The sequence below is a fragment of the Hippocampus zosterae genome, chromosome 5 (assembly GCF_025434085.1).
Source record: "Hippocampus zosterae strain Florida chromosome 5, ASM2543408v3, whole genome shotgun sequence".
Lineage (NCBI taxonomy): Eukaryota > Metazoa > Chordata > Actinopteri > Syngnathiformes > Syngnathidae > Hippocampus > Hippocampus zosterae.
In genome coordinates, this window is record NC_067455.1 from 12,330,855 (window position 1) to 12,355,841 (window position 24,987).

The 24,987-nt window shown below is 43.2% G+C and overlaps 1 protein-coding gene across 10 annotated transcripts in view; it reads right to left on the minus strand.

Annotated features, from left to right (window-relative positions):
• Positions 1-24,987, minus strand: part of znf1035 (zinc finger protein 1035) — a 36,985-nt gene that overhangs the window by 4,299 nt on the left and 7,699 nt on the right. For 3 of the 10 annotated variants that reach the window (XM_052065419.1, XM_052065418.1, XM_052065416.1), the window contains 3 exons: positions 15,987-16,047; positions 14,855-15,817; positions 6,837-14,692 (listed from right to left, as the gene is read on the minus strand). The exons of 2 other annotated variants lie outside the window; for them this stretch is intronic. In XM_052065419.1, the coding sequence (XP_051921379.1) occupies positions 7,332-14,692; positions 14,855-15,782 (8,289 nt within the window). In that variant the 5' untranslated portion in view covers positions 15,783-15,817; positions 15,987-16,047 and the 3' untranslated portion in view covers positions 6,837-7,331. 5 more of the 10 variants (XM_052065417.1, XM_052065415.1, XM_052065423.1 and 2 more) reach the window with 4 other exon arrangements.

Genomic DNA, 24,987 nt, shown 5'->3' on the forward strand with positions numbered 1-24,987 from the left:
TAGTCACATGAAATTTTCTAATTTTGTGAAATACCTGATTTTCTGTGCGTGTGTTTGTATTTCTGCCGTAATAATCAAAATTCAAACAAAGTCAGAAATGTTTCAATTTTTTGTGTGGTGAACTAGGCTGGTTGCTCACCGCTCTTCCACGTTTTCTTCATTTGAGGATAATGGTTTGTAGGAGTCCTAAATCTTTAAGAATGGCTTTGTAATCTTTTCTAGACTGATGTCAATTACTTTATTTTTTGTCAAATGGGGTCTATTTAAGTTATATGTTGATTTAACAGGTTTGTATGTACAAGCTTTGGTATTCTTATTGAAAATGATCCCCACTCTCCCAAAAAATGTGGTTGGCTACAGATCATTTATGATGCAAGTACTTTTTTTACACATGGCTAGGTAGCTTTGAATGGTTGTTTCGTTTAATAAATACAATTTTAATTGGGTATTTATGTTTACTTGTGTTCTCTTTGTCTGACGTTCAGTTTTGATGATCATAAACATCAGTAGTGAAAATATGCAAAAAAAGTAGTTTTTCACAGCGTCTAATTTATTGGAAAGGCATGAGATGTGCTGCTTTCAGTCACTGGTCCTATCGTCCAATTCCCTCGATAATCATACCTTGTTCACCAAATTCCGTTCACAGCAGCGCTTGCATTGAGAAACCGTTTTGAAGTCTTTTGTGTACCAAGAGGACTTTTGAAACACATACATCTCTCATTTGACTAGTTTCTTTCAACCTGAGCTCGCGTTGACTTTATAAGTATGTTATGCTTTGGAGCCTCCCGAAATACGCAACATTGTAAAGCACAAAACATCAAGGGGTACCAATGTATATGGAGGTCAGGGTTCACACATTTGAAAGCAAATCCGAATGAAAATGCATGCTAAGCTAAAGCTAAAACCACATTAGTATGATCCATTCCGGTCACTTAGCTAAGTGAGATAGCCATGCTAACAAGAATGCTAAAAGCAACACATGGTTTAGCGATCTTAATAAAACACTAATTTCAAGCAAGGCTCGTACACTTGCTGGGTAGGTGCACCCGTGAGAGCTAAGCGAGGGGAGGTGGCTGGCCACGTTCCCGGGAGAGGCCACACAAACAACGGATATTTGCAAGCAATCTAATGTGGTCTTCTCTCCGGAGCTTTTTTTGTTGTTGCACCGTTTAAACACTCACCCTGTCACAGAAGCGCGGTGTCTGATGCATTGGAAGTGGGCACAAAAAGACAGCGACTAACCCCTGCGCGGATCCGGAGGCATCTGTCGGCGCAGATGCGCTAGCTCTCGGAAAGCCACTTCAGCCTCCAACAAATGTGAAGATTTGCCAAGAGGAAGAGGAGGAGGAAGAGGAGGGGGAAAACCAAGAGGAAGCGTGACGTCCAGCTGCGGGATCGAGCGATGCCGGCGCATGCGCAGCAGACAAGCCTGCAGTGAAACGCCTCTGCCCCTGGAACTCTTGGTCACGTGGTTCCCGAGGCCGCCTCCAGCCCGCCAAACACTGCACCGTGAAGAACCCATGAAGGCAGTCACTAGACTGCAATGGTGTGCCAAAAGCAACCATTTCATTAGAAACAGTTGGGGGCAGCACTTAGGGTATGTGGGTACATTAACCCCATAGTTCTGAGGTTTTGGTTGTAAATCACGTCGCTGTCTTCATTTACCCCGCCTGTGCTAGTGTAGTTTTTTCCCCCCAGGTACTCTGGCTCCCTCCATAAGATGCATGTTGTGTTTATCAAAGACTCTAAATTGTTGGTGTGAAAGTGCATTCTTCTTCCAAGATCGCACCCAAGTAGGCAGCCATTGGCAAGTGCTCTTCAAGAGCCTTGGGTTTTTTGTTGTTTTTGTCTTTTGTCACAAGGTGTTGTTGCTACGTCGCGTGGACCTGATATGGACTGTTTTCAGCATTTTTGGCCAAAACATTTGTCAAAGAAGAATCTACTTGGTGGTTGTGCCTTCTCGGCTGCACACGTGTACCAGCACGGATTTTGATTGGGAGGAATGTCGGTGCTGGATGTCATTGCTGGACAGCCCCGGGGCGACTGTCTTGCGCCTGAAATAGGCAGCATTCTCACAGCCCCGCTTTGTTCAGCGAAAAGGTCGGTGCTAATGGACAATCTGCGGCTGGATGAATGCATGGCTTGAAGAGCCGACGATGAGAAGAAAGAAGCGTCAGCGCAGAGCGCCGATGCATATGTGGAACTGGGAGTTGCGGCTCAGAATTGAAGCGGATTTACATGGGACAGGAGACAAGAGCCAATCTCTTTTTCGTTTATGGATGCTACAACTTCTTGTTGCTTTCCAGCTTAGCTTGTAGCAGACGTGCGCACATTGCAGCAGGACCTCTTTGATCCACTGGTGAAAAGGACACTTTGATTTGCTCGTCTCTCAGACAACAAACTTAACTCCTGGTTACACAGGAAAGTGGTTAAGATTGCACGAATGTCTGTGTCTAATGTGTTGTCCTGTATTATTTTGTCATTTTATGTTAACTTTTCTTTTGATGTCGGTACGGGCACCCGCAGCGGCTCCTCTTCTTTTGTTGTCTTTAGAGGGAAGAAATTTAATCTGTGCTGTATGTTGCACATACAGCAGCAACATAGGGCACATTTGACATTTAAGTTGTACTTGACTTGACAAAAAGGTTGTTTGTCAAAATGTGTTCTGTGCCTGGCCTGCGGTGTACAGTGACAATCCACTAACTATCCATTGATTTTCTATAACGCTTAAACTATTCAGGGACATGGGGAGCTGGAGTCTATTCAATCTGACTTTGGACTAAAGGCAGACTACTTCCTGGACTGGTCGGTCGCAGGCCACAGAGATGGACAAACATTCACCACCAGAGCATAAGTCAGGTCTATTCTTTTCTATTCCAAACCTTCCAAAAAAACTGTTTCCACCCATCCAGGTCTCTGGATGGAAATAACGGCCACAGTAGCACTGCTCTCACTGGGAAGAAAGGGCCTTAGTCAGGGAGGTGACCAAGAACCCAATGGTCACTGTGTCAGAGCTCCAACAGTCCTCTGAGGTGAAAGTAAAATTTTCCAGAAAGTTCAAGCCATTTCTTAATAAATGGCACATGGCCCACCGGAAATTGCCAAATGGCACCTGAAGTGCTCTCAGACCATGAGCAGGAAAATTCTCTGGTCTGACAGAGCAAAGATTGAAGTCTTTTTATGTCAGACGTCATGTCTGGCAGAAACCCAACACCCCTCATGACCCGGTCAAGTATGTTGGTGGCAGCATCATGCTGTGGGGATAATTTTCAGCAGTAGAAACTCAGAGACTAGTCAGGAAAAATGAATGCAGCAGTGTACAGATACATCCTATCTGAAAATGTGCCCCGGAGTACTCAGGACCTAAGACTGGTGCAAATGTTTACCTTCCAACAGGACGACGACTCCAAGCACACAGCCAAGACAATGAAAGATTGTCTTCAGGACAACTCTGTGTATGTGCAAAGGTTGTGAATACTTCACACATTATTTTTTACTTTTATGAAAAACAAAACATGTAATGATGGGGTGGTAGATGTAGAATTCTGAGGAAATAATGAATGTATTCAATTTTAGGATGAGGCTGAAACAACAAAATGCGGAAAAAGTGAAATAGGCTCATACCCTGGAAATCTAGACTCAATGCCGTACCAACAATGGAGTCTGGTCTGTATCTGCATCAAGGGCATTTCTGATGCGCCGCAAACATGAGCAAATCGACAGTGGAATGCAACGATCAACGAAGAGCAGATGTGGCGTCAGAAAAGCGACTTGTAGGAATGTGGGAAGCAAAGTGAACATGTCGTCTTTTGAAATAAATGTTTCCCATGGCATCAGCTGCTGGGGTTTTAATGACTCTTGGGTTTATGGTCATTTAAAACAGAGTTTAATCATGAATGAAACAAACTATTGTCGCTCCTGCGCAAAACTTTGAATGCTATGAGGATGGACCTCCGTCGCTGAAGAGATGTTTCTCACAAAGAATGTCACAGGAAATAAACAAATTTGATTGCATGGTTCGTTTTGAACTAGGGCAGAGCCGCAGTTGAGGTGCAACTGCCAAGACCCATTTGATTCAGAGACAGAAAGTGGGATTGGCTTGCCAGAGTAATAGGCTCCGGCCCATGAATTACCCTGTCCAACGGCTGTGTCGGCTTGGAATGTTGAGACCCTAATGAGGGCAAGGGATGTAATAAATAAATAAATAAAAATACCCCGTGTGGATAAGCAGCTCGGATAATGAACGAATGGATGTTTACAGTTTCAAGACAAAGAAACAAACATCAGGGTGCCTAAAGCCATGTTTCTGACAAGCAGTAGGTTGGCTCAATTTGGCGAGGTAAATTTTGTAGCACTGCCATTCCAACCATCCAGATCCATTTTCTGTAACAACCTACCCTGTTTAGAGCCGCGGGGATCTGGAGACAATTGCAGGTGATGTAAGGAAAAAGGCAGACTCCACACTGGACTGCTCACGAGTCAATCACAGGGCACATAGTGACAAATTGAACATACGCTGCCTGCACAAAAGTCAGAAGAATCAGACTACCACTATCCGTGTCATCACTTCCATTCCATTCGAAACCTAACTGATCCAAATGCCACCAATAATTTAACCAGTTTTAATTAGATCTCAGTAATGAGAATGCTAAATTGACTAAAATAATTGATGATCACGTTATAAGTGATCATCAAGTAAATGACCAAATTGCAGGTCATTCAACAAAAGACCATGTGCTACCTACCATGCCAGAGCAGGAAGACCACAACAGTTGTTCTTCCTTTGGAGATCTCTCATCTCAACTCAACTGTATTTATAGAGCACTTTTTTTTAAAGTCAATCAACACTGTACACAAAGCAAATATCATATATACAACAATAAACAGATGAGTAACAAAGACAGTAGAAAGCACAAAAACTGTAAAACTAAAGTCTGAGTCATGCAGAGTCAAAAGACAAAGAATAGAAATTAGTTTTGAGATGAGTTTTAAAGATGGACAGCGAGGGGGCTTGCCAAATGTTCAATCGTCCATAATCTGAACCACTTATCCTCACGAAGGTCGTAGGCGTGCTGGAGCCTGTAACTGCTGTCTTCGGGCAGTCGGCGGTTACACCCTCAACCGGTTTTCAGCCAATCCCAATCCCAGGGCACATGGAGTCAAACAACGTGCTTGCAATTACACCTAGCGGTAATTTAGAGTGTTCAATCAACATACCATCCATGTTTATGGAATGTAGGAGGAAACCGGAGTACCCAGAGAAAACATGCAAACTCCACACAGGAAGGCAAGAGCCGGAAATGTGTACAGTGAGCCGGATGTGCAAACCAGTCATCCACCGTGCCACTTTAGTATTAGTAAACCTCTGAAATTCTGAGGATTGCCACAATATTATGGATTGTAAGGACGGTAAACGTTTTTGTCAATAAACCTTAGTGAGTGGCTATGCTCATAGAATTCAAATTATTGGGGCTATATTTGAAGTGGGTGGTTGAAGTCCACCAAAGTAGAGATGATCACTTCAATTCTGAAGACCGATCACAGTTTAATGACATCGAGCAACGCGTTTACTTGAAGCGTCCCGGTCATGTGGTTACTATCTTTTAGAATATACTTTATTTTTTTTAATGCCATCCTCCTACTCTACTGTATTAGGAGGAAGCAGGATTGAAATGTCTTCCCAAATGAAATGCAACAACTGGCATTGCCACATTTTTTTCAATTTCATCCAGCTGTTTTGGGTATCCCAAGGCATGGGCCGTTCCTCGGGGCCTCCTCAGGGTGGAAGACACCACATTGGGGAGGCATCCAGGAGCCACCCTATCTGGCTCCTGTTGATGTGGAGGAGTCGTCGCTCTACTCTGAGCTCCTGACGAATTACAGAACTTCTTACCCTCTCTCCAAGGAAGAGCCCGGACACTTTCCAGAACAAGTGGTTTTGGCTATTTGTATCTTGTCCTTTTCATTCACAATCCACAGCTCGTGACCAGAGGTTTGCAATATAAATTGATGGGAAAATTTTGAGTTTCGCTTTTTCGCCTAGCTCCTTTACCACAACAGACTGACACAGCGTCTGCCTGTAGATCTTCTGCTCCATCATCGCGATTCATAAACAAGAACCCAAGATAACTGAACTCCTCCACTTGGGGCAGGATCTCGTTCTTGACCTGTAGAGGACACTACGCTTTTATGACTCAGAACCATGTTCTTATTTGGAGGTGCTGGTTTTCATCCTATCGATACCCTGCCTTGGCTGGACCTAGAAATTCTGTTGCTTAAGGAAATACTCTAGGACAAAGTGAAGCCAACCTCCCACTGGAAACGAATCTAACAATACCGAATAACCTCTGACATTGGTTGAACAGAGACCAAATGGCCCATGTTCACCGTGGTTTTAAAAAGTCAAGGTTTTGGAGGGAGACATGAGAAGCAAGCCCAGACGTTAGTTTGAAAAATAGCTCACAAGTGATAGGAACACTGTGACTTAAGAATTAACACATAAGAGTGTTAACATTTAATTGAGCTAAACATAGTAGACCTTCTGTAACAGATATTCTGTATTTTGCTTGAAAACAAACCGTGTTGAGTGGGTTGGGGGGGGATGCAGGTTTTATTTCCCAAATTATTTCAACAAAGGTCATTTGAGTGCTATAATTCTAATACTGTGATAACTGTGAGCAAAAATACTGTAATACTGTCAGAATCTAATGTCAACCGTGCAGAGTGACAACCCTCATTTTTAAGAGTGAACTATTTGGTTAAATGAAGTGACAATTCTTAGAACAAACCCACATTTATTTTTGGAAGATTTGGTAAACAAAAGCTATTAAACTGTGTTCAGGCCAGATACTTTAATTCACATGTGGAATGAGTGTACACGTTTCCTCAATTGCAAACAAATATGAACTAAAATGACAAAAGTATTGACCAAAACAAGACGAGGCATACAATGAGATCACAGTCAAGAGAACGTACGAAAAACAACTTCCAATGCCTTGAAAATGAAGCTTTTAAAACTTCAAAATATTGAATCCTTTTACCAGTATTATTTTTACAATATACAGTTTTATAGTTCAAAATGAGAGACTCCATGAACAGTATAAGAACAAATAGCATCAAGAACATTTGAACAATGTAATCATTGCAAAGTGCAACAATGGAATTTATATTTACAATATAATTTATATTTTCACTTGTAAATATAAGTACACTTATTTACAAGTTCAAGAGGGATTGACACAAATATTGTTGGAGGCCCAATCAGACACTGTATGATTAAGTTTTTGAAGGAGTATTGAGGACATGTTATATATTGTCCATTCTTTTGAAAGCTAAGCATGCGTGTGTCGATGCTCCTCTAGCAGGTGAGGGAAAGCAAAGGCCTTGTCACATTCGGTGCATTCATAAACTATTTGGCCAACATGGCTTTCTTGATGCCGCAGAAGCTGAGAAGAGTGTGAAAATGACTTGTAGCACATATCGCAGCGGTGCTGTCCAACTTCTTGTTCAGCATGCAATCTCAAGTGCAATGAAAGATCTTGGGCCGTGTCAAATTTAGAAGAGCACTGGGGACATTTCAGCTTGGTTTGTGGTGCTGGTTGAGCCCCTTTCATGTGGACCTCAATCTCATGTCGTCGAAGGGAATGGCAGAGGGCAAAGGATCTTGTACAATGTTTGCATTTGAAAAGCTTTTCTTTTATGTGTATTTTGTTTTGATGCTCCAAGAGAAAACTTTTTGAAGAGAACTGCATTGAGCAAGTGCTGCAGTTGTACAATTCCTCTCCAGTGACATCAATTTCTTCATCCTCCCCAGCCCGTTGATGTTTATTTTCTGGCCCCGACTTGCCTGCAGTCACCACCATTTGTTCCTGTTTATGGGAACAGGAGTGCTGATGGAAGGCATCACTTCCCGCAAATCTCTTGTCACACCGCTTGCATTCAAATTTTGAAACAGAATGATGATGTCTCTGCTCGTGTTCCTCAAACTCATTTTTGGAAGAAAAGGTCATTTTGCACATTGTGCATGTCGGCGCATCCGGAGAATGAACAGGAACATGGGAAATCAAGTCTCTGGCCTTAAGAAATGATTGGCTGCAAATGGGACATGTGTAACCATCAGTGTTATTTCCAGGTGCAGGAAGCTCATTTTCATGGGTCTTCAGATGGCTGAGGAAGTGCTCAAGGGAGGAACTAGTTGTATTACAGCGAGTACACGAATATTCCCTATCAGACGTTGACTCTCGATGGATGACCCTGTGCCGTTTCAGATCAGATGAGTGAAGAAAATGTTTATCGCAATCAGAACAGGAATATGGCCGGTCCTCGGGGATCTTGGAACCATGATCCGAGAGGTCCTCTCGGACATTGAAGCGCTCATTATTACCACAATGGTATTTCAGGGTTTCCGCTGGGCAACTATGAGAGACAGAAGATGACTTCTCAGGGAAAGGTGAGGGGTGTGCAATTGAAACTCCGTGTTCTTTTCTGTGATCAGCTCTACTTGTCTTGGAAGGGAACACTTGATTGCATATGTCACAGGGAAAGTTTTCTTCTCTGTGTGTAGACATGTGTTCTGCTAACTGGGAGGCTCCTGAGAAGCTCAGTGGACATCTGGAACAACGGTGTGGACGACTCTTGCCATGGCTATGTTTGTGTTTTCGCAGGGCAAAGAGGGACACAAACCCTCTTCCGCACACCTGACACTGTAACTCAGACTTATGCATGCGTTTGTGCTGCTCCAACTGGGAGGCCTGGAAAAAACATTTGCCACATTCCGCACATTCATGTGGCTTTTCACCGAGATGACATTTTTGATGATCCTCCAGTTTTTCTGAAGTTGGGAATGTCTTTCCACACACATGGCAAGGGAAGTAAGGCGCAGATTCTGAGGCACTGTCCTCACTACTACTTCCATCCCCGTCGCTTTCATGAGTCACAACAGGTTCCTGCTCAAGACTGCTTTCAGAGTTCTTTTGCTCTTTCAGGTGCCATTTTCTGCAGTGTCTTTGGAGAGACTTTTTGGTGGCATAGGTCTTTTTACAGAAACGACAAGCAAATGACTGGTCAAGATGCTCTTCATTGTAATGATAGCAGAGAGATTGCCTTGACCAAAACCTGTGATTACACAGTTGACAAGCAAATGGTCTGTTTGAGTCATGGTACGATTTGTGGATTTCCAAATCTGATGACGTGTAAAATGACTTGGGACACAATGTACAAGATAAATTCTTGGTGACACCATGACTTTTCATGTGTTTTTCAAGATCTGTGGCACTTGAAAAAGTACGACGGCACTTTGAACAGGAAATGCATTTATTCGCTTGCTCCTCTCTCCCGTGTTCTTCAAGGTGACTGATCAACATCAAGCCATCGGTGAAGCTCAAGTCACACTCTGAACATTGGTACTGAACCACTTTATCTTTTTTTGGATTGCGTTGCTTCGGATCTTCATCTGGATTTTGCGGATACTCCTTTGAATTACCTTTGCATGAGAACCTTCTCTGCAAAACTCCAGTGTCTGTCTGTGCCTCATCTTTGAACACGAGAACGGAATTGGGCAGTGTCAGATTACGGTCTGCTTTCAGGGGGGATTCCGGCTTCTGATCTGTATCTCTTGGAGCGAAATAGCCAAACCTGCATTTCCTGTTGTGGTTGCGCAGTAGATTTTTATTCCAAAAGCCTTTCTTGCATGTTTTGCATTTGTAAGGGCTCTCTTTTGCGTGCACACGAGAATGACCCTTTAGTCCAGCCTTGTTTTCAAAGGACATATTGCAGACTGGGCACACTAGTGATTCAGAAACATCACCAACGAGTGCAGTATCTAGTTTACATGTCAAATTTGTACCTTCGCTGGGGTGTTTGTCATGCCGATCATCTTTCGCGGTTCGTAATTTTGAAAGATGATGTTGAAGAGGAGCGGCAGACCCTGGTGAATCACTCGTTTCCAGTTTGTGTGCATTTAAAAAATGTTCCTGAAGCTGTGAAAATAAAGAAAAACGTAAAGAACAGTATGCACACGAAAATCCTTTAGTAAGGCTTTGAGAAGGTTCTTCCCACTTTGTTGATTGGCATGATTTTGAAGTACAAGTTGTCTGATGATCTTTCAGTTCTTTTTCTGGGAACGCGACACCGCATGTTTTACAAAGTTTGACGGTGCACTTTAGGCGATGACGTTTTAAGTAGTCCTTCCGGATGAATCGCAGGCCACAATCGCACGCAAATGGTTTCTCGCCTGTGTGTAAACGGGTGTGTGTCTCTAACTGTGCACTCCTTTCAAAGGCAAGAGGGCAGTAACTGCAGGGAAACTTGTACTTTTTGCTTGAACGACGCTTGAGCTTGGGCGGAGGTGTTTCCTCACCGAGTGCGTGGCGAACATTTTCTGATGGCAGACAATCCGGTCGTGGAGTAGAATCTTGATTTCTGGATACTTTTGGGCATTTTTTATATTTTCTGTGGTGCATCAGAGATTTTTCATGCGTAAACCCTGAATAACAACGTGGGCACCTGAACAATTTGACAGTATGCAATATTGTGATATGGCGGGACAGTCCAGACCGAGTTGGGAAGCTCCTGGAACAAACATTGCAGTCAAATCCCTCCTGCCGTTTGACTGGTTCATTGGCAAACCTGTTTCGCCAGCCCTTGCCAACATCATCCAAGCTGATTTTGGGAATGCAGATTTTCAACTGCAATCGTTTTCCTTTGCAATGAGAATGGTGTACCTTTAGATAGTCATACCTTGAAAAGGAGCTTCCACAGGTTTTGCAGCGGTAGGGATTCACTTCATTATGAGTCAAAATATGACGTCGCAGACTTCGTGGCTTCACAAATGTCTTGGTGCAGAATTTGCATTTGTATTCATTGCCAGCTTTTTCGAGGAATATCTGCGTTTCCTCCATACAAGCCGGGATGTTTGTCGTTTCTCGCGAAACCTCACTGTTCATGTTTGATTCCTCTTCCTTGGAAACCTTACAGCGTCCTTCATGCTGCAACTGCAATGCACTGGATGCAAAGCGTTCATTACAATGTACAGCAGTGTGTGAAACGGTGTGCTTTAAAAGTAATGACCTGAACCTGAACCTCTCTGTACAGTGTGGACACTTAAATGGAAGCATCCTTGGTGCACTGGAAGTAGGAGGGCTTTTACTAATAGTCTGGCTTTTCTGCAGAATGTTTTGACAGGCATCGTCATGAGAAGATACGTCATTGTTGGGTTGTGGGGTCCCTCCACATATGCTCTTATGATGACCAAGTTGATTCGGACCAAAGTACATCCCACAATTGGTACAGACTCGCAGAGTATTGAACTTGTGGCCGTTGTTGTGAGCCAGCAGGCGCATTCTTTTTAAAAATGTTCGGGGACAATATGAACACTTATGGACTTTGGGTCCGGAATGCTCCTGGTTTTGAGTCGGCACACACCATTCCATGTGATTTTCCAGGTTTGTTTTTTGATAGAAACTTTTTCCACACCAAGTACAGGAATACGGTTTCACTCCTTTATGTTTGGAGATGTGAAGTAGCAAATAACGACGGGCTTTGAACTTCTGATTGCAATATGGACATTGACATGAAGATATGTGTGTAAGACTGTGTTTCTTTAGTGAGTCGGCATCATGAAAGACTTCTTTACAAAGGGAACACTGTAGTGCCTTTTGTTGAACTGGCTCTGGTTCGGATTTAATGGACTTCAATAGTTCCCCGTCCAAAGGCGATGCCTTCCCTTCCCTTTGATGTGATTTTAGATGATAAAGGATCTCTGTAGGATTCAAAAACTGCTTTTGACAGTTGGGGCATGGAAAAGGTTTCCCTTTATGATGTAATTTCACATGGTGGACAAGTTTTCTGGCATTTGGAAGAATCTTCCAGCAAAGAGTGCACTGGACATTCTGATGGACAACCTCGTGACTCATAAGGTAGACTCTCTTCTTGAACCCTCTTCCACATTTGAGACAGCGGTATGGCCTTTCACCTTTGTGACACCGCTCGTGTTTCTTCAATGATTGTTCCGTGTCACAGTTTTTTTCACAATACTGACAGCTCAGGGAGACATTGATCTCATCTGATTTCTCAACATCGTTCTCCGTCTCCTCAGTCTTTGTTTCTCCTAAAGGTGCCATCTTTGAGTTGCTGGACTTGATCTTATACTTGATCATTCTGCCTGTAATTTTAAACTCATGTCTCTTCACATGTTTGCAGAGTCCTGACACTTGCTGGAAAACTGCTGAACAGACACCACATTTGTGAGACTGTTTAGTTTTAGGGACTGTCAAATTGGATTGCATCTGGTTGTTTTCTATGGTCACGTGTTCCTGTGCCATTGTCAACTCTATCTTGTTAGCAACGCTTTGCTCTGATTGTACTGATTCTTTTAATTGATTAAGAGTTTTACTGAAGCAGCTATTGTAAATGTGTCTGTATCTATTTTTCTGCTGAGTAAATGTAGAATGACACAATGGACATTTGAATTTGTCACCAACCTTTCCCTTGCTACCATAAACAGCCCGTCTGACACAATCACGTAAATGTTTCGCTCTGTTAATTGCGTGCCTGAAAAGTCGTGGACAGAGCGGGCATTTATGTTTAGGCGATATCTCATGTTCAATATTTTCATTTTTCACAAAATGCATTTTCCAGGGCCCCTTGTTTGTTATTTTACCTATTTTCATGGAAGTGGGATTTTGCCAAACACCTGGAGAATTTCCTTTGTGCATGTTATAAATATGCTTCTTGACTTTCTTCGGCGTTGAGTATTGCTTGCCACAATAGATACATACATTAGCTGTGCAGATGTCAAACAAATTAATGTAACATCGAGGCAGAGTTTCGAGCAGTGTCCCGTCATTATCAACTTTTTGTGGTGGTGATGGTTGGATATTGGTTTCCCATATACCTAGCTTGATAGCTTCATGGTCACTTGATTTTGCGATGGGATTTTGTGGTTTGGAATTCTTGCATCTACCAGGGATACTCTTGTGTCTAGCTAAGGAGCCATTCTGTGCAAAATATAAACCGCATCCATCACACTTGTAAGGCGTTTCACCAGTGTGACAACGCATGTGCTGCACATACTTGATTATTTTAAAGAATGTCAAATTGCAAATGGTACAATGATGGAGTTTTCTTTTATGTGAAAAAACTGAAACAGGGTGAGGTTCTTCAGTTTTGCTGCTCACATACTCGTCTTTGTCTGCCTGTCCATTACTCATTAGGTATTGATTTGATGTTTTGCAAAATTGGAAGATTTGGTTTGAATGTTGATGGTGATGGTGTTCAATTAGATGATCCGCACTGTGGGTTATTTGTTGGCAAACTGCACATTGGTACGAATGACTTGGTGCAGGATCCATTTGATTCATAATTACAACAGGCTGTAGTCGTTTCCTCATTTGGAAAGAGGAGATCAGAGTACTACCTTGTTCTTTTGACTCATCCAAGCCATTGGCGATTGGTTGGACAGTACACTTTTCTTCAAGGTTAATTGGGTCAGGGTCCCTGCAGTGTTTTTTCACAGGAGGTTCCCCATATCGGTCACCAAGCATCAATTTTTCGTCCTCGCAAGTGTCCATCCCTTCCAATAACACCATGGCATGTTCTTCTTCTGGGGGCACTGGACTTTGAAGTGACTTTTTCGAACATTGAGGAATGCTCTCTCCAAAATCCTTATCCTTGTTGGAATAGCACTCATTGCTCAAGTTGCTCTGCTGTGAAGAGGGTTTTATATAATTTGAAAAGCCGTTTTTGGTCTCAACATGCTCATCCAAAATGGTAGCATCACGAACCACACCGGTACCATCTGAATCTTTACAGAATGTCTGATTCTCCTCCTGGAAACACATAATGTCCCCTTTGACAGAAATATTTGTGTCGATACTTGAGCAGGCTTGTTGGAGAAAGTGTGACATCATATCAACACAGGGATTGTTATTTCTATTCCAAAAATTGTCGCTAACCAAATCAGTGTCTGTTCTTAGGGAATCTGGATTTAGAGAAGAATCTGGATTACTGCATGAACTCTGCTTGCCACTGGCATCACTCACTGGAACAATATTGTCCAGAAGAGGCTGATTTTTCGAAAACTGCAAACAGGAACCAATGTCTTGGTGTTTGGTCTCTGGCATTTTTGTGCATTCCATCAGTTCACAAGTGGCATTATTAGAATTGGACTCAGGCGAATCGACGGATTGAGGGGTGTCAGGCTTAATTTCACCGTCTTGACATTTGACCTCTGTATTTGATAGCGGGTTGTCTATATCCATGCTTTCATCATGAACACTGGAGAATTCAATATCCGTTTTCTTTGGTGGAGTAATATTTTCCTGACCCAAATAATCGAATTTGTTTTCTTGACTTTGATGGAAAGCACTGCAATCCTCTTGATCCAATGTCATATTTACTTTTGGCTGTCCTAAGGCAATAGGGTTGTCATTGACTTCATTCTCCAGAGGGCATGATTTATTTGTTTCCTCTGTTCCTTTCTCCAGTCCACTGTCATCGTTCATCTTTGCAATTGATGTTTTTGTATGTTCCGGTGTTACAGTGCTTTGCTCTTTCAGATGATCTGGGTGATTCTCTATGCTGGTCATGTTTTCACTGTCACTTACAGAGATGTCTGAATAGTATCCTTCAATTTGATTGTGCTGGACTGCACAGTCATCTTTCATCTTTGCAATTGATGTTTTTGTACATTCAGGTGTAACAGTCCTTTGCTCTTTCATATGATCTGGGTGAATCTCTATGCTGGTCATGTTTTCACTGTCACTTACAGAGATGTCTGAATAGTATCCTTCAATTTGATTTTGCTGGACTGCACTGTCATCTTTCATCTTTGCAATTGATATTTTTGTACATTCAGGTGTAACAGTCCTTTGCTCCTTCATATGATCTGGGTGAATCTCTGTGCTGGTCATGTTTTCACTGTCACTTACAGAGATGTCTGAATAGTGTCCTTCAATTTGATTGTGCTCCACATTTTTATTTTGTTCTTGACTTGGATCTCCCCCTTTGCCACTGCAGTCCTTAATGGACTCTCCCTCTTTGGTTGGAATTCCTGAGGGGGGCTGATTATGTAGTGTGCTACAATCATCTTTTACTAAACTATTGTTTGTCCCTTGTAGAGATTCAGCTGTATTTTCTCCAGCCATCAATGTTGGTGAATCTAGGCAATTTGCTTTAATCTCACTTGAAAATGTTAACTTTTCAGGGGGTGTGAAAAGCCATTCTGATGGACTTCGTTTTGAAGATGAATCAGTTTCAGGCTGTCCAGTTGGACGAGCAATAAATTTACAAGAAGGCCTTGTTTCATTTATATCTGTGTCCGAGCAACTACTGACATCTGAATAATCTTCAAGAAGCGATGAAGCTAAAAGTTCACAATTTGGTTTAAGTGCTTGCAACTCTGCTGAATAAGATAGAGGCAACGGTCCTGATGAAGGCAATCCATTCATGGCCACGTCTTTAATATCATCATGACCATCGTCTTCAGATCTCAATGAAGTATCCTTGAGCATGAGTTGTTCATCCGTTTGCCATGGTGTTTCTCCAAAGTAGTTTTCGTAAGCACAATCAGAAGTGGAATTTCCAAGACCAGAAGTCGAGTAATAGTTTGGATCAAATGTAGAGTCTGTTCCAGGGGCAGTGTGTGAAGTTATGGGGTTGGAGAACACATCCTCTCCCACAAAGGTCTCGATATGTTGGGCAAGACTTCCTTCTGGTTCCGATGTCCTCAACATCTTTGGCAGTGGTGTGACAGTTTGAAAATAAGAATTCCACTCATGAGCCATTGTCTTCTAGGAATCGGGGAATATATGCACTCTTCCTAAAATTGAAAAGCACCAAATTATAAAAAAAAATATATATACATATATATATATATATATATATATATATATATATATATATATATATATATATATATATATATATATATATATATATATTATGTATACAATGACAACACAACAATGAATATGATTAATAAGGCCAACCTTTTCTTCAGTGTAGAAAGACTAGGGCTTTTCCGAAAAAGCGTTTCATCTCAAAGAAATTCTGAAAATAAAGAAAAACAGCATTTTAGAGAACCCAAAAGTGCAAATATATATTACTACACCACTGGCTGATTCCCATCATAGGACAAAGGACTTATCTACTGAAGTTGAAACCTGAAGTTTATGTACACAATATAACAAAACATTAGCTTCATTCAAAGGCAACCGTGATTGGGTGAATGCACTGTTCGTATGTGGAATCCCGCCTCCCGACAAAATGCAGGGATATACTGTATATGTGACGATTACAATGACATTAACTTCCTTATTCTTTACATTACATAGACATTTAAATAAACACTGTAAATGGATGTTTTTCACAAAAAGACTTTCAGATGTTATTCACAAACACAACAGCCATTAGTTTGTAATTGGATGATCAAGAACCGGGGCGTGGAACTTCCGTCTAAATATGCGACTGATTCCACTCTTACCCGTAGAAGAATATCGCTAGTTTTTAGATCACAGCACTGTCTTAAGCACATTGCCAATGGTGGTTACGTAGAGCTAGAAGATACTCGTCCATGCCAAGACAATTTGTATATCAAAAATAGAACCAAAAACGAGGTAATTTTTCTCCACAAATTTTATGCGCAAGTCGAATTGTACATTAAAAGGTACACTTGTAACTCAAGGTTCCACTCTATTTGCTAAATGCCAGAAAAAAATGAAAGATCACCCAGAGAGAAATGTTCATTACTTTCTTCTAAGTCAGAAATGTAGATAAAGTTGATAAATATTTGGCCCCATGCCTTGAAAGTGTATGACTCGGGTCAAACATTTTGGATATCCTTCTACAACCTCCTTTGCGATGGCAGTATTTTTAGCCCATTTCTTCTGAAAGAACTAGTTCAACGGAGCCAAGTTTGTCGGCCTCGGGTCTGCCCTTAACTTTCAATAGGTCACGGTTTGTGACGGCCACTCTAAATACACCAACTTGGGTGTTCTTAAAACAGTTTGAAACCAGTTTTGCGGTATGCTCTGGGACATTGCCCATTTGGAAGAACCATTTGCACCCAAGTTTGAATTTCCTTGCTGATGTCTTTAAGATGTTGCTTCAGTATTTACAGTCCTCGTTTTTCCTAATGATGCCATTTATTCTGTCAAGTGCACCGATCCCTCCGACAGAAAGACACCCCACTGTGTAATGCTACCAACATCGCCTTTCACAGCTGGGATGGTGTTCTCAGCCTTGCAAATTTACCCCTTTTTTCCGAACCTAACAATGTACATTATTGCCAAACATATCAATTTCCATTTAACCTTTGTCCCTTTGTGCATTTGCAATCCATAATTTAGCTTTTCCTTTTGTTTCTTTAAGTGTACTGGCTTCTTCTCAGAGTGACTTTTTAGCCCACATTAGCACCGAACTGTTTTTAAGTGTGGATAATTATACTCTTATCAGATTGGTCCAACATCTTCACAGGGTCTTTTGGCTTTCTATTAAACAAATTTGTGTTATTTTAAAAAGTGCGTTTAAAGCTTTTTAAAAAAAATAAGTGCCATTATTGTTACCAAAAAAATGAGTAGGAACTCAAGGGCGTTTTCATTTTGCAGACATCACTTTTGTGGGTGGTGGTCTGGAACAAAACCCCTGTGATGTAGGGGGTTTACCGTATACATATATTAAAAAGTAGAGTTTGCCAATCTCCAGTCATTAACATCACCCGTGCAAATATAGGCAAAGTAAGATTATATTTGCTTAGAGAGATGGGCGCGTCAGTAAATTTTGTTGGGCCATCATTCGTCGTTCACCAGCACCTGAGCCAACTGTCCATTACCTTTTCTTTTCACAACATTCAATAAGCGTTGCGAACTGGGGACAAAAATTGATGAAGCTCTGTAGGTGGAATTCTTTTCCATTCTTGCTTGATGTACAGCTTCATCTGTTCAACAGTCCGGAGTCTTCGTTCTTGTCTTTTATACTACATAAAGTGGCACATATTTTCAATGGGAGACAGGACTGCAGGCAGGCCATTCTAGTACCCTCACTCTTTCACTTTTGAAGGCACACTGTTGTAACATGCAGAATGTGGTGTGGCATTGTCTTGCTGAAATATGAAGAGGCGTCCATTAAAAAGACATTGCTTGGATTGTAGCATGTTTCTCCAAAACCTGTATCTATCTTTTAGCATTAATGGCACATTCACAGATGTGAATGATACCCATGCCATTGGCACTAACACAGCCCTATTGTCCCGCGACCTATGTGAGGATAAAGCATCACCAATGCTGGCTTTTGAACTTTACGTCCCATCAGTTCGGATAGTTCTTGTCCTCTTTGGCCCAGAGGACATAATGTCCACAATTTTTAAAAAAAAGTACTGTCCCAACTTCATTGGAATTGGTTTTGAAGGATTTACGCCTAGATTTTACCATATGTTTGGATGTAAAACAAGGAGCAGGCTTAGGGAATGGGAAAGGACATTTAACAGCCAACACAACCACAGGTCACCAGATTGACTAGCGATGCTTAAGTTTTCTGTTCCTGTCGGAAGACCAAAACCCTCTCCTCTGCTCTGCTCGAAGTCTTGTCACGGCCGCGAACAAACACGCAAGACATGTAGTGGATGGTTCTGTCAGTAATTAATTAAACGGAAGCACAACAGTGACGGACTGAGGTTATTTGATACTCACCGGGATATTGACAGATGAAAACCCTATTCCGTCCGCACTTAGTCCGACAGTTTTTCTCTGAATTTGTCATCAAAACGGGAATCAGTCTCTTCTGGCGGAATGCCCACCTCTGCCTGGTGATATGACATAACATATTCCGATTTCATAAATCGGTAAGTGCAAGCAGTCATTACAACTGGTAGAGAGAGAGAGTCAAGTGTATGTGCTGGTCATATCTAACTTCATGTCATCATTATCTACACCTCAGTAATCCATAGATTCCACTACATTACATTAAGACGATTTGGGTGGATAAGCAGTTAGTACATCTGCCCAACAATGCAAAGGTCAAGGTTTCAAATCCGGGCTCTGGCCTTACTATGTGGAATTTGCATGTTATCCCTGTGCATACATGTTTTTTTTCTGGGTACTCCGGTTTCCTTCCACATCCCAAAAACATGCATGGCAGGTTACCGTATTTTCACGACTATAAGACGACATTAAAAGTCTTATATTTTCACCATAATGGACAGGACGCCTTATAATGCGGAGCGTCTAGTGTATGCACCGAGTTCCTAAGCCTGACTGAGAGCACTTCTGGCAAAACACGCTGTTTATACAGAGAAAAGGCAACAGGCATGCGGAAGTCCGCCAATGAGTGAAGGGTGGATGTGTACGAGGACGCTCAAGGCACATCCCTAGCAGGTACCAGTCGCCAATGAGTGAAGGGTGGGCGTGTAAGAGGACGCTCAAGGCACGTCCCTAGCAGGTACCAGTCGCCAATGAGTGAAGGGTGGGCGTGTAAGAGGACGATCAAGGCACGTCCCTGGCAGGTACCAGTCGCCAATGAGTGAAGGATGGGCGTGTAAGAGGACGCTAAAGGCACGCCCTTAGCAGGTACCAGTAGCCAATGAGTGATGGGTGAGCGTGTAAAAGGACGCTAAAGGCACGCTCCGAGCAGGTACCAGTCGCCAATGAGTGAAGGCGAGAGTGTAAGAGGACGCTAAAGGCATGCCCCTACATGCCGTATGTTTAATATGGCGTCTGTTTTACCATGCCTGGCTGCGCCCAATAATACAGTGCGTTTTGTGTATGTATCAAATACAGAAATAGCACCCGTTACTGAGACTGGGCCCAACAATACGTTGCACCGAATGGTCGTGAAAATACAGTAATTAATCTGAATTAACTTTATTTGCCAAGTATCTAGAACACACAAGGACCCTGGGTGTGACTATGAATGAATGACTACGAGTGCACTGCAATTGGCCAACCAGTACATGGGTGACCCCACCTACTAAATGGTGAATGGGCTGCCAGTTATGTAGGGCTTTTTTACCTTTGGTACTCAAAGCGCTTTATACAGTTTCCTCATTTACCGACTGATGACACAGCATCAGGAGCAACTGGGGGTTCAGCATCTTGCTCAAGTACACTACGACAAGGTCACAATGGCCGGGGGATTGAACCCGACAACCAATCTACAACTAAACCAAGGTGCCCCCCCCCCTTCCTGTCCAAGGAGAGCTGGGATAGGCTGTGAGGATAAGCGGTTTGTATAATGGATGGATAGATTTGTTATGATTTTTCGACTGAATATCGGTTGGCCACAACAGGCCTCCTCTCATTCATACTTTGTACACTGCACGGCAGTGGAATAGGATAGGAATAGTGAGTTGAGGCAATCTGACTGGGTTGAGAGCTCTCAATTGCTGCAGCTTTGTTTTGAACAATTGCTGTGCAGTGAGTGTGCATTTTGGATGTCTGACAATACACCCAATAACATTTTTGTCCAGTCTCAAATGAAATCTCGCAATCCATCTCGTCATGATTTCATAAAAGAGTCATTGTCAACATTAAAATAAAATAGGGAGTCAACAAATATGTGATCTTTGACGAAAACAGAACTGTTGTTAAAGCCTGTTTTTTGCAAATGATCGACGCGTGCTTGGCTTTAGAAACCGTGGGATGACACAAAGCTATGGCAGGCCACTTGCGGGCTGCAGTGCTTTTGAGAACATTTGGAGAAGCCCGAGTCGATCTTCAGTTTAACGAACTAATGGGTAGAGATACAAAGTTCCACAACGAATTGGTGAAGAAAAACTGAAATATTGAAAGACAAAATACGTCATATTTTGGGTTAAACACAAACTTTCTTTAGGGAAACAAGATAAAAACTGTACCGTATTTTCACGACTATTCGGCGCACCGTACCAATGGCCGCAGTCTCATTAATGGGTGACATTTCTGTATTTTACACATATACAGGACGCACCGCACGAATAGGCGCAGTTTTAAAGTGGTAAAACATACGCTTAAACATACGGCATGCATGCATGCTAACACGTTCGCTAACACGTTAGCTTGAAGCACACACTGAAGCTCGAAGCTAAAACACGTTTTTAAAAAGGCAACGAAAGCAGAACTGAGTTCGGGTGTATTTTATTTACAAGGTACTCACGTTTTTTGCTCAAGCATCACTCAGAAAGCCATCAAAGTCGTCATCTTCTGTGTCCGAATTAAACAATTGTGCAAGTATCGGTAATCCATTCAAACCGCCGGGTTCCCCCTCGTTGTCAGAGTCACTCTCGTCGTCATGTGGCTCCACGGAAATGATGCCGGCTTTGCCAAAAGCTCGAACAACTGTACTAGGAGCAACGTTCGTCCAAGCAGCTACAATCCATTCACAGATCTTGGCGTAACTAGCCCGGCGCTGCCTCCCACTCTTCGTGAAGCTGTGTTCGCCATCGATCATCCATTTTTCCCATGCCGCTCGCAACTTCACCTTGAACGCCCGGTTGATGCCGATGTCCAGCGGTTGGAGTTCTTTCGTCAAGCCTCCGGGAATGACGGCAAGCTCGGAGTTCATTTGCTTGACTTTGTCTTTCACCGCTGGTGTGAGATGGGCACGCATGGAGTCGCAAATCAAGAGTGACGGCGAGGCATGGAAAAAGCCATCCGGTCTCTTAACATACACCTCACTTAGCCACTCTCTCATTTTCTCCTCGTCCATCCAGCCCTTTTGGTTTGCTTTCACGATGACGCCGGCTGGAAACTTTTCTTTCGGCAGTTTCTGTCCGTTAGCATGACAAGCAAGAACGACAGTGAAAGCTGACTTCTCGTGCCCCGTTGTGCGTATCGCAACCGTGCTGGTCCCCTTCTTCTCCACAGTGTGGTTCACCGGGATGTCGAAAGTCAGCGGGACCTCGTCCATGTTGGTAATGTGGTTAGGCTGGATGCGTTTGTCGACAATCTTTTTACTGCAGTAGGTGCGGAAAACGGCCAGCTTTTCTTTGTAGTCCGCTGGAAGTTGCTGAGCCACGGTCGTCTTCACTCTCATAGATAGATGGCGCCGTTTCATAAAGCGAAAGCACCAAGACGGACCTCCTTGAAAATGTTCAATTTTCAATTCTTCGGCTAACGTTTTCGCCCTTAGTCGAATGGTGACCGTGGAGACGCTTCTGCCGGCTGCTCTTTGATCAAGAATCCACCGCTCCAGTTGGTCTTCCAACTCTGGCCACCTCGCCTTATTTCCACGGAAACTGCGCTTGGTCTTTTTGACTTGGCGAAGCTCGTTCTCCTGCTTCCTCCATTTGCGAACCATGGATTCGTTGATATCAAATTCTCTGGCGGCTGCTCGATTCCCGTGTTTCACTGCATAACCGATGGCTTGGAGCTTGAATTGCGCTTCGTAGGCGTGTCTCTTTGTGGAACTCATTTTCGGGGGTTCTTGAAAACCAAAACCGAAGTTGTTTTGCAATAATGCACACACTCACCTTTTATACATGTGCTGGTACCTGCTAGAGGCGTGCCTTACACGCCCACCCTTCACTCATTGCCGGACCCACCCCCTGCGTGCCTGTCCTCCCTCACGTCCACCTCTCTTCATATATGTAAATTATGGAGAGAGAGATATGTAAATATAAGTGCGCGGACGCACTTCACTGATTGGCCGACCGATTCCCCGCACTTCACTGATTGGCCGACCTCACTTCCGCCTTTTCTCTATATAAACAGCATGTCGGGTCTCAGCCAGATTTTGGAACTCGGCTCATAGAAAAGACGCATCGCATTATAAGGCGTACTGTCCATTTTGGAGAAAATTTTAGACTTTTAATAGCGCCTTATAGTCGTGAAAATACGGTAAATCCATCAATGGAGGGAACTCCATGAATCTTATTTCCTTCCTGAAAACAATGCAGGCTTGCATTACCAGCTTTCCATTCTCAATTCATCTTTATATCTCGCTGACCAAAATTTTTTCGTGAGAGAATACAGAATGATCTGCAACTCGTCATGTGACAAAAGAGGAGACTCAGTAAAAACTTTGGTTTGTGGGGTCCTATTGGTCCCCATTAGTAGATAAGATGATAGACGCGAGTAATGCAGCACAAGTCGCACTGAATCCTGCAATGTGACAGCAGCTGGTCTTGAGTAGGTGTCGCATAAAGTGTTTCAACTGACAAAAGAGTTGATCAAGCTTCACACCTGACCTCAAAAAGAGAGCCCAGACAGCCTGCAAGGTAGATCATTTTGGCTTCTTGTATCCAGGATGTTATTCTTTCAGTTTCAACTCAGAGCGTGGGCCCATAGGTGAGGTAACGTAGATTCATCTATAAATAGATACTACGGCAGACAATACAGAGTCCGCAACACTGCAGATAATGCACCAATCCAGCTGTCGATCTCATGTTCCATCCTCCCCTCACTTGTGAACAAGACTAAGATATTTGAACTCCTCCACTTGGGGGAGAGTCTCATCCCAACCTCAGGAGAGTGAAACACCCTTTTCCGACCGAGTACCATGGTCTCAGATTTGACAGTGTTGATTCTTTTGCAAATCGCTTCTCACTGGACTGCGAACCACTGCAGCGAGAGTTGAAATTGCGGCTTGAAGAAGCAAATAGAACCACATTATCTTTCTGCCCATAAAGGTTATCAACAGAATTTGTAAAAAATAGCACCCGTGGAAGAGTCAAACGCTTACTGGAGATTCATCCGACTTACTGCCAGCAATGCAGCGCGCAAGCTGACACGGGTTGTACTCCATACTCCTTGAGTACCGAATACAAGATCCCCATGGGTACACGGACAAACACATTTTCAAAGTCCACAAAGCACATGTAGACTTGTTGAGCAAACTCCGATGTACCCTTGATTACCCTGCTGAGGCCGTAGAGCTGGTCCATTATATGACCGCCAGGACGATAACCACAATGCTCCTCCTGTATCTAAGATTCAGCTTCCCGGTAGACCATCCTTTCCAGGACACCTGAATAGAACTTACCAAGGAGGCTGAGTAGTTTGACCCCACTAAAGTTTGAACACATCCTTCGGTCCCTCCAACCCAGTCTAATTGAGAGGCACCGTACCAGATATTTATGTGATGTTGCAAAGGCAAAATCCAGAGCCTTTGGTAACTCTGGGGAGATCCACTCCTGGAACCCTGCCAACCAAGGAGCCATTTACACTACTTAGGTGACCTCAACCCCTGAGATTGGAATCCCGTCTCAGAGACCCAAGATTCTGCATCCTCATAGGAAGACATGCCGGTGAAATTGAGGTCTTCTAAGTATACTCTGAACCAATTCAGAAGTTCCCAAATTCAGCCATCTTCAGCGTGATGGCATCCCTCACATGTGGTGTCCACCAACAAGTTTGGGGGTTTCTGCCACCTTTACGGCCACCTCTACAATGGAAGTAGGGAACATGGCATACTCTGACTTAACGTCCCCAACCTCCTCCGGGACATGGGCGAAAATCTGAGTTGAAACTCCTGACAGGGGACTCTTCCAGATGTTCCCAGCAGACCCTCACAACACATTTGGGCCTGCCAGGTTGGACCAGCATCTTCCCCGCACCATCGGATACAACACACCTACAGGTGGTGGTCAGCTGACAGCTGCGCCTCTCTCTTCATCCGAGTGTCCAAAACATGTGACTGCAAGTCCAATGACAACCACAAAGTCGAGCATTGAACTGCAGCCAAGGATTTCCTGGTTCCCAGTGCATATGTGGACATCTTTATTTCTTAAAATGGTGTTCATTATTAACAATTCACGACAAGCACATAAGTCCAATAAAAGAACATTGGTTTGGTAGGGGGGGGGGGATGTTCCTCCTAACCACGCGCTTTCAAAGGTCTCACTGTCAGTGCCCATGTGAGCACTGAAGTCCCCCCACCAGAATGGGATAAGTCCTCTCCAGAATCCCATAAAAGGATTCCAGTAAGGGCAGGTACTCTGAACTGCTGGTTAGTAGATAAGCACAAAGAATTTTCAGACACCCCCCCACTAACCCCAAACCATGGAGAAGGGGCGCTCCC